The sequence below is a fragment of the Sander lucioperca genome, chromosome 24 (genome assembly GCF_008315115.2).
Source record: "Sander lucioperca isolate FBNREF2018 chromosome 24, SLUC_FBN_1.2, whole genome shotgun sequence".
In the NCBI taxonomy this organism is placed as follows: Eukaryota; Metazoa; Chordata; class Actinopteri; order Perciformes; family Percidae; genus Sander; species Sander lucioperca.
Window position 1 is genome coordinate 12,507,773 of NC_050196.1, and position 10,674 is coordinate 12,518,446.

The 10,674-nt window shown below is 39.9% G+C and overlaps 1 protein-coding gene across 2 annotated transcripts; it reads right to left on the reverse strand.

Moving 5' to 3' along the window:
• Positions 1–1,214: 1,214 nt before the first annotated feature.
• Positions 1,215–9,895, reverse strand: gckr (glucokinase (hexokinase 4) regulator). Of its 2 annotated transcripts, XM_031291601.1 has the most exons (19): positions 9,447–9,895; positions 8,826–8,975; positions 8,413–8,481; positions 8,265–8,333; positions 8,085–8,158; positions 6,730–6,796; positions 6,582–6,635; positions 6,359–6,453; positions 6,120–6,225; positions 5,913–6,031; positions 5,236–5,334; positions 4,729–4,826; positions 4,493–4,560; positions 3,347–3,443; positions 3,166–3,275; positions 3,006–3,083; positions 2,558–2,701; positions 1,965–2,099; positions 1,215–1,880 (listed from the first exon to the last, which is right to left on the reverse strand). In XM_031291601.1, the coding sequence occupies exons 1-19, from the start codon at positions 9,486–9,488 to the stop codon at positions 1,767–1,769; spliced, it is 1,788 nt and encodes a 595-aa protein (XP_031147461.1). In that variant the 5' UTR covers positions 9,489–9,895; the 3' UTR covers positions 1,215–1,766. The 2 variants fall into 2 exon arrangements, with proteins under 2 accessions (XP_031147461.1, XP_035854696.1); XM_035998803.1 differs by lacking the exon at positions 3,006–3,083.
• Between the last annotated feature and the right edge of the window lie 779 nt (positions 9,896–10,674).

Consider the following 10,674-nt stretch of genomic DNA (forward strand, 5'->3'; position numbering starts at 1 on the left):
AAGTGTAAACTGTACCTCATATTTATGTAGTCCAATTACTGTGATCATTTATTTTGCGTAAGTTTTCTTTCCCAGTTACAAAACGTTCACAACGAAGCACACTGAGCATAACTGAGGCCGAGTCTGATTTTCAGGTTGATGTAAACCTTTCTCTGCTGCTTAAATATAAGAGCGTTTCTTAGTGTGTGTAACATGCTGTAGACTCAGGTGGGGTTTGCATAACCAGCCGTGTGGAACAACAGCTTGAAGCGTGTTACTGATGCCTTACTGTATCCATGGTTATACGAAGGTAGATCAACAGAAACGGAGGGGGAGATCATGGTTAAGTGTCCGTCTTTTGTTTCCTGACACCCTCCCTCTGTTAGTGGCTCTCCAGCAGAATCAGAGAGCCTGTTAAGGAGACTGGAATGGATCAAAGCTGCTCTTTAAAATGCTGGAAAATATACTTTTAAAAACCCCTAAGGGCAATTTTCTCTCGTTTTAACTTCTCTCGTTTAACCCTAGGTGAGTGAGCTGGGCTCCAGGTTTAAAGCGGAGATATTCTGTGTGTGTTCAGGACAGTTTGAACGAGGCAAAACGTGCATCTCTTATTGCATAGTTTTACAAAATCCTCCTGTTTGTGGTACACAGAGGGTGTGTGTGTGTGTGTGTGTGTGCCTATGCTGTTATTGGTTTGGCTGTCCGTCAGTCAGTCTGTGACATCACAAAGTAAACATCATGTACCTAGAGCAAATGAATACACAAACATAATGACTAAATAAAAAATAAATAAAAAAGGAAGGGGATTCTTGTGTTCTTTTCCTAATTGGAGCACTGCATGCTTCGTGTTAACTTCAAGTGAATTCCAGAGCAGTATACTGCATTGACTATCAAATGGTTCAGTGGCAGTCCTTGTACTGTATAAGCACTAAGAATGATGTGCTTATACTTCCAGATCTAATGTGCTCTGTGCTCTTCCCTAGCGCATTTGGCTCTGCTCCAAAGGTTTCCAAAGCTGCTCAACTGCTCTCAAGATTCACACACACGTCATGCTAATCCAGCACCTGTGTGTGTGTGTGTGTGTGTGTGTGTGTGTGTGTGTGTGTGTGTGTGTTCAGCCACAGAGGGATTGAGGCTGATTTACATCACATGGACCAACACGGTCTGCACCTGCAGGAAACTGTTACAGCACACAGGGTGAAAATGTCAGTGAAACAATAAACATCACTCCAGTATACATTTTAAACAGTTTATAACATAATTCAGTTATGCAATGCACTGTATTTGTCTGATTATTATATAAACAATCAGGAAAACACAGATTTTTGTGTTTGCTGATCACTGAAAAAGGTGCATAAAATTGAATATTTATTACTATATTTTCCTGATTTTATTGCGCACACTATATTCTAACATCTTTTATCTACATATTTAAAACAACTTTTTTCAAAACACTGTCTCTTCTAAGAACAGTAGAAATTGACAGTACATTTGCAGGTTATTATGCTTGTGTTGAGGTGTCAAGTCTGCCCCTTAGTGTTATAACATGGTGTTGCATGGTGCAGGTGACAAAATCCAAACTATTTTCAGTGTAGTCAATATTAGCTCATAATCAAAGCAAGAACCAACAAAGCATGACCTTTAATTAATAATTACACTAAATATAGTAGTGATCAGTTGATCTGCTGACCTGTCACCTCTCTGTAGAGGGAAAATAGAGGATTGATTGAATACATGAATGAAGTGTATTTGTGTAGGGACTTGACGATGACATCATGCCATGTCAATTATGACAGGCACGCCTCCACAGCCTCCCTTACGATTGGCTGTTGCTCCAAATGAGTCTCTGCCTCCATGAGAGAGCAACCGGTCAGCAAACAGACCAAAGCCAGAGGGACCACCTTCACACAGAGAGAAAACATATAATACAGCCAGCCACCACCATACATTCCTCCAGTGCTTCATGCACCCTACAGTCTCCTCACCTTGGTCCTGTTTCTGGCAGTGCGCGTGTGTGTGGCAATGTCGGAGGACGTAATGTCCGCCGTCAGCTTGTCCACACGGTAGATGGTCTTCAGGAGAGCTTCCTCACATTGGGACTCAGGACAGCCAGACATTTTCTGGAAGGAGACAGCTCTAATTTAGCACCAAAATCTACTGATTCTTCTGTCTGGGATTACTTTTTTGCACCACTAAATAACAATATCAATCGAGACATGTCCTGCATTATTACATAATCTCGTGGCTCTATCTTTGGGAGGGAACGTGGGTCAAAATGGAAATCTAAAACCTGAATTGTTTCAGTTTATTTAGGAAAACGCACCATGAGAGCACAATATAACGCTGTGTCATCACATTACCACAAACAGACTGACACACAGAAAACCTGTGGTCAGACAGTATTCATAATAGGTCTCTTTGCAAAATATATAATTAAGCTGTCATCATTTTTGTGCTGTGCGTGCACTGTCCTAAATGGGAACACAGAGGCAAAAGGGGCCCAAAAAGCATTTTATTTTGGTGGAGTTGTCAGGTTTAAATCCTGTTGATCGCACATGAATGGTGTCATTGCATATACCTGGAGTAAACGTGCGGCTCTGCAGTAGAGTTTGCTGTTGGTGACCTGCACGTCGATCATGTAGTTCTGGTAAATCTTCCCCTTTAAGACGTGAGCGCCGGTGCTCACAGCGTTCAGCAGCAGCTTAGTGGACAGCTCCCACTGCTGAGAGAGAGGCAGAATTGATTTTTTCATCTTCTCTGCATTTACATAATCTAGACTGAAAGGAAACAATGCATACACAAATAATAATAACCTGTCATCTAAAATAAGACCTATAGAACATGAGGATTAAGAAAAACTGAAAATCGATAAAGACTGCATTAGTGGAGGGTGGGGGACAAAGAAAAATGGAGTAAATGAGGAAAAACAGTTATTTATCATGCTCCAATGAGTCACCGAATCAATGTGTGTGTCCGTGTGTGTGTGTGTGTGTGTGTGTGTGTGTGTGTGTGTGTGTGTGCTGTACCAGGTGTGCTAAGATCCCTGAAGCAGGTGATGACCAAGTGATTTCTAATGAGGATAAACACAGCTTATTGATGTCCTCCTGCAAAAAAAACAAAACATGCAGACTTTATTAGATGGATGAATGGACAGACGGACAGACAGAGAGATAGACAGATAGATACTTGTTGTACAGCAGCTTCATTGTCTCCATCAACCCGGTGATAAACAGCGTGGAGGTTGGACGTCTTTTCTCTCACTCTGCGCGCCAACTTTGCCACTTCACTGACATCGTCTGTGGAGAGAAGCCGTCAAGACCCACGTGTTGATTTGGGACAGAATCCAAACACGAGAAAGATATCTCACCGGAGTGTGTGTAGATAAGAAGAACGATGTCCTGGTCATTGAAAAAGGGCAAAACTAGATGCAAAAAATCCTCATGTGCTATGCAAAAGTCAGGACCCTAAAGGAAAGTAGAAACATTATATGTCTAAAAATCTCCTTAAAGTATACACCATGTATTTTTGGAACGTGTACAGTAGTTTTTGTAGCAGTTGTTAACCTCCTGTGTTGAAATACAAAACTTTATCTTTGATTGTTAGTTCTTGAGTCATGGATATTAATGTTGTCAAGAGAAGAAAATGTTGAATTATAGGGCTTTAAAGTTAAAATTATCAATATTTTCATATTAAACCCACTTTTTAAAGCTTTTTATGGCTGGCATCATTTGTTTCCTTTATGTAACATAGATTGCATCGTCAGTGGCGGAGTCCGCCATTCCTGTGCTGAAATAGTGTGCACATGCACAATGGATTCACAGGAAATGACACATGCACATACAAATTGAACTCTGGGAGTATTATTAAGAAGTTCTCAGCATTACCACGTGTTGTCAAATCAACCAGAATTGAAATCTTAAACATTATAACTTTTAAAACAGTAAATAATAATAATAATAATAATAATAATACATTTAAAAAAAAAAATCTCAATCCACAAAGTGGATATCAATAGCACTTGCAAATCCAAGTAGTAGCCCTTGACTGAATGAAGACCACCCAGCAGTATAATCAAAAGATTAAAGCAGATTAATTGAAAACAGACAAGTCCTACTGGGTTTCATAAAGCAGGTACAGGATGTATTTCTTGTTAATCCTGCTCTGGGTTAATCTACAAGTCAGACACAGCAGAGACAGATGTGTCATTACATGCTGCAAAATAAGAGCTGGATTTCACTTAATTGGATTTTACTGGATTTCAGTCATATTCATATTTTGTAAGGCCTTCTAAGGATTTCTCAGACTTGTTGAACACCCATAGACAAGCCGGAACAGAAATCTCCATCTTTGGTGTCAGCGTGTACTGTACTGACAGCACGAGTGTAGTTCAGAAAAATGTTCAATCTCCTGTACAGTGGCATTGTACTTTGTTAACAAGATTTACTTGCTCATTCATTCTAATTTTTTCTCTTTTGTTTAAATAGATGTTATTCCATTGTTTCCTTTCACATACCAGTGGACCCTCATTGTTGTTTAGCTCTCTGTATCCTCCGCTGATGAAGCCCCGAACATCTTCGTAGTCTTACACACACACACGCACGCACGCACGCACGCACACACACACACACACACACACACACAGTTTTGGTGTATTCACACTTTGTGATTTTGCACAGTATAATCTCATTCATTCCGGTGCAAATGAAGCCGTGTTGTTTGCTGCTAATGAGTGCATCACACTCCTCTCACCTGCTCCAAACGTGGGGATACACTCGCTGGCGTCAATGAGGCCCAGCGTGGCCAGGGAGCCCCAGCCCAGGTAACACACACGCCTACCACACTGCAAACTGAAACATAGAGTAGCAGATAGTTCGGTTCCAAATAGATCAAATCTTTGCAGAATAGTTTGTATTGCTTAAAACACAAATTATATCATCTTATATAGTTTAAATGTCTGCAGTACTGTCTGTTAAATGAGATGCATCTGTGTGGGCTGCCAACATGGTCATTTTCTCTACCAGTGGATGTCATTATTCAATGGAGAGATTCAATGCATTTCCACCATGCAACAAATACACTTGGGTATACTGGGTTTTGGGTTCTTTATTTCAGTGTATTTGTGAGATGTTTTGATGAACCACTAGCAAACTGGCAGCTTAAGAGAGCCAGGATGCTGCTCTGAATCAGAATGAGTCTGTTTGCCTTGTTAAATAAAATCCAAGGTTACAGTGAAAGGTGTAAGACAGGATGTTTCACCTCTTTCCAGCTGCCTCCAACAGAGCACCTATCCCCTCTTTCTGAGCAAAAGTGACATCCAGAGTTTTCTCGTATGCTCTCATGTGCTGCAGGATGCCCCTGTTGGAAAGAAACACAAAGGAGCAAACAACTGCTGTGTTTTACTTGTGGGTGCAGAGTAGGGCTGTGCTATTCATCAAAAAACATTGTAATCGAGAAAAACAGTTATTTTGCACATTACGTTTTGCAAGTAAAACTCTTATTTTGTCTTGTGTTCTGAGTGGGGAAAAAAGTAAAACAACGGGAAAAGTAGTAAAGGGAAATTTCACTGTTCTAACCCTTTTCACTGTTGATTTTGTCTAACTGTTTTACTGATTTTTAATTTCAATAAAAGCAACATCTTTCCAAAAGTCTATGAGTAATCGTGTTAAATAATCGGGATTTCAATATTGACCAAAATAATTGTAATTATGATTTTTTTCCATAATCGAGCAGCCCTAGTACAGAGTAGGAGACTAGAGGACCTAAAGTGTGTAAGATGGAGTTTCATTATAATCTTAGAGTCTCTCTAAGATCTTAGAGTCTCTCTAGTCAGCGTATACTGTCCAGATGTGTGAATAAGTAAATCAACTACACCAAGATATTCAGGTAACTGCAGACAAAGCCTGAGATCATTTAGCAAGCCTTTTCATGCTTACTTGTAAGTGATGGGTGTGTTTGTGAAGGTGGCAGCATGAGCAGCAGACAGGATAACCTCCAGGAGAATCTTAGTGGCACTGCCTCCTTTCATCCTGGAGGAGCCACTGATGGCCTCCGGCTGAACACATTCACACACACAGTCACTGGCCAAAGCATAGACACACTGGTCTCTTGAATCACACAAGAGTACAAGTAGAGGTTCTTACCCCAACCGCTGGATTGATGAGGAAAGCCTTTTGACTTTTGGAAAGCTCCTGCATCCTTTGCACCACACTGCGAAATGTGAACGTGCAGCCTGGAATGGACTCATCCCTACACATTGTTATTTTGGATGTTAAATAAGCTTTACTTTTAAATCAGAATGGACATTTCATAGAAAATTATCCCCGATTTACCAACATCATAATGTTGAAGGAATAATAGTGAAGTACACACAATCACACACCTGGCCTGATGTGTAGGATTGAAGCCAACCAGTACAGGAGTGTAGACCTCAGGGTGCTGCAGGCAGAGGTCCAACTGACCCGCCACAAATGGAGCCTACGCAGCCAAAAATCAAATATACACAAGCTAGCTTAAGTTATATGCATGTTTGCAAGGTCCTGACTCATAAATTAATATTCTGTCCCAACATTGAATTCAGATTCTGGCCAATTAGAGTGGCTTACAGATAGTCCACAGGAAATACCAATGAACAAGACACGCTTCTTTCCCTCACAGACCTGCAGGGCGCCAAAAACATGAAGTGGTCAAATGCATGTTTTGCTTTAAAAAACATCTTCGTGCACACGCAGACGCACACGCAATGTCCCTGACCTTCTTTAGACTGAGCATGCCTTGTTCGGGGTCATCTTCAGGTGCTTCTTGAGAGGATAACAGAGCCCTGTGGAAAATGAGAGAAAGAAAAAGTAGAAGAAATAACACATTCTTCCTCTTACAAATGAAAAGATGAATTCATGAGCCATAAAACACGCCCTTGTTTACCTCATTACACTCAGGCGTTTGGCTGCTACAGCTTTATTTGGTCTGGTATGACCAGTAGCTTATGGTGGCTAACGTTAGCAAACTTCAGCTAGATATTTCTGATTATCACTGATATTACTGAATTAGTTTGCTGACGTTATTACTCTTCTTTGCTTGTGCCATTATTGCAGTATGTTTAGTATGTCATAGATACAATTTTAATAAACACGGTGTGTTTACTGTTGTATGTTTGTGATTGTTTTAAATGTTCAAATGCTAAAACATAGTGTAGCACAAGAAAGATTATAAAATCAGGAACTGCCTCAGTAATGTAGTAAAGGTTTTCTTGCTTACTGTGATGGCCTAGGCCACACAGGGTAAAACAGCCAGCAATGGTAATATAGTACACAATTTCACCCCATGCTGTTTAGTACACATATTAATTTAGTGTGCAGTCAGACACACCGCAAACAATTCAGGCATCAAAACAAACACATTACACTATTTGGTTAATTCATAATCCACATTTATTTCATTTAGCTTTACATGGTTTAAATGGAGTGCACTCTCTTCTACATTGTAAGGTTCTCTGTTATATTAATCATTATTTTCTGTCTTTGTTACCATGCTGGTGGTGAGGTCCTTCCCTTTGCAGTAAAGGGCCAAGGGTGAAGGACTGTTATATACTATTGCCTGCCAATTGGGCCGTACCATTGGCTACCATGCTGGAGGGGGGATTTAGGTTTAGGTTGGGTTTATTTGTATTAGTTGCAATAATGTCCATTTTGGTTTTCCCCGTGTGTGTAATTTGGTTTGGCCAAGTCGGTATATATGTCCCCTTTTTGTCTCATTCAGGAGGTCAGTTTTGGTGAGTTCATATCTTGTTTTGTTGTTGCTAGTTTTGGTTAAGTTATATTGTGTTGGCCTCTTTTATAGGCCTAAATATTAAGTTCTTAGTTTATATTGTTTTTTGCATTTCTTTGGGTAAATAAAAACCCACTTTACAACAAACTCCTGTTTTTCCTCATTGCTTTACTGCTTGGTCTCTGACACTTACAATAGCTAACATTAGCCACCATAAGCTAAAGCTAAACTAGTTTTATTACGTACAATTTACCTTTTTATTTTTAAGTGGAAGAGTGTATTAAAAAGTTACATGTATGTTTGAAGCATGTTTCTTGTTCAATGTAACAAAAAACCCAGCATACCTGTCTCCTCCTGCAATGATGTACGAATAAACTGAACTCTGGTTCAGCTCCCTCAGCGCTCTGTTAAAAGTCGACTAACAACACAAACACACAACACAGGTCATCACTTTTCATTCTTGAAAAAAATTGTTTGCTTCCTGGCGTGCAGTGGGTTAAATCACATTTCAGGACAGCTTTTACCGTGATGAGGAAAGCCAGTCGACCAGAAGTTCCACAACCACTCAGTACAACGACACTGTCCCGAGGATCCTGTAAAAGAAACAGAAGACAGGCTTTAACAACATACCTGACTGAGCAACAGAAACACAGACAGTCACAGAGTACATACCTTGAGAATGCGCTCCACTTTCTTAGCAACCTCCATCAATGTTTCCACCACTTGTTTACTCAAAAGCCTCTAAAAATGACAATTTAAATAAATCACTTCCTTAAAAGAAAAATTTCAGAATAAAGTTTTGTAACAGGCTACTCATTGTTTATCATATACCTGTACCTGGTTATTATTGAACCCATGCAACTTCTAGGCAAGACCCGCCCTTCAATAGCATTCACACGCTACTATTGGCCAGGCGTCCATGCTTACGCTAGGTAACGTAACCTGATTTGTTCAGGTCCTATCCACTGACCAATCAGCTATCCTAACCTTAACCACTCGAGGCCAATGCCTAACCCCAACCAATCGGCCTGCTTCGTAGGGTGGGACTTGCCTAAAAGTTACGTGGGATCCATAATAACGTGTACCTGGTAGGTGGCTCCTGTCTCTTCCTGAAACATCTGGGCGTCACAGGCCTGCAACATCCTAACAATACAATTGGCTGAAGCCTGGTCGATGTCACGCGTCAGGGGGTTGGACTTCTCTGAAACAGGAAGTGACGGTTCATAATCTGGGGACTGAGAAGCATAAAATGTAAATTTTAAGAATAATTCAAGGTATTTGCTGCATTCAAACACTGTTCTACCAGCCAATCCAAGAATTAGTCAAATGTAAATTGAAACTACATATTCAAATAATTTATTTATTCATTTATGTTTTTTATGACAAGCAGGATATAATAATATAGCTTCATTTGGAGGAATAGTTTGATATTTTTGTGACATACATTTGTTTGCTTTCTTGCTGAGAGATGAGAAAATTGATGCCAATCTACGCTAAGCTAGAGACAGCATCGGGTTAGCTTAGTTTAGCATAAAGATGGGAAATTTATGAAACAGCTAGCCTAACTCCAGTCTTTATGCTAGCTAAGCTAACCAGTTTCCTGTCATGTTGCTTCATATTTAGAGTTATATTAGTTTTGTCATCTAATTCGCAGCAAGAAAGGAAATATGTATTTCCCTAAATGTCAAATTATTCCTTTAACTCACCTCCCATTCATGCATTGTGGCGAGACAGGCAGATTCTGCCATTGTGCAAGAGTCTGTCCTTTTCTGCCAAAAACAGTTTGTCACAAGAAATGTCCCTCCGTGCAGCCAGTTTCCTTTTTGTCAGTCACAGGATGTGAAATGAAAACCACAAAGTGTTTGACTTTATCTGTGGTGACAAAGTTCACTTAAGGACCTTTGTGACTGAGGAGTGAAAGGAAGTAGCCTACTATGGTTTCCTCTGTCGCACACCAACACAAATGCCCAGTATATCTGTGGATTAATAGCAGCCAGGTTCATTCTTGCAACTATTTTATAAGAAACAAGAAAGAAATAAACTGCAGTCACTCAAAATGTATCACCGCAAAAAGATTTGGAACACGGAGATCAAAGTCAGCAACAGAATTCTTTTTTTAAAGTGCTCATATTATGGTCATTTTTCAGGTTCATAATTGTATTTAATTAAAAAAAAAACACCATATTTTTGTTGTAGTAGTAGCAGTTTGTGAACAGTGTTTTCTCTGGAAGATGGTAAGTCCCTTTGGGGTGGACTTTGGGCTTTTTCACTTGGTAAACCTATAACATGCACAAAGAAGATATATAACACAATAAAGGAAAGGGAAAAAGCCAAAAAGAATAATAGTAGCACTTCAAAGAAAATCATCCGCACTGCCTCACAAAAAAAAACTCAAACAGTGAATGTGCTCCATCCTTCTCAAACGTGCTTTCAGCTCCACAGTGTACAAAAGATCCAACTAATTATCAGCAGTGCAAAAATATTTACACCCCAGCAGATTGTGGAGTCTAACATTTCATCGCTTTCAGAAACTGTTTGCTGCAGCGTGCCTCACTCCTCCAAACTCCCACCACTGTCTGTCATAACTGCCGGCTAATTACTGTCAGTGACACAGCATCTGACATTTTTCATGTTCCATCAACGAAGACTAATATTATTTCTCCACACAGTTTATATATAACTCCCTGTCACCTCTTTGTTTTCTTTTACACAAAATATATTTCATATAGATGTACACTGGAAAGGTCAGAGACTAGAGTGATGCATGTGTATAGCCTCCTACTCATTACTAGCTCACGCTGAGTATTAGACATCTGAAGTACATTTGGTGTTAACCTCTCTGAGTCAGTCCAACACCACACCTGCATAGAGCTGAGTGAGAAGTCAAAGCCAGGATAGAGTGCCTCCATGGTTTTTTTTTTTTTCAAAGATTAT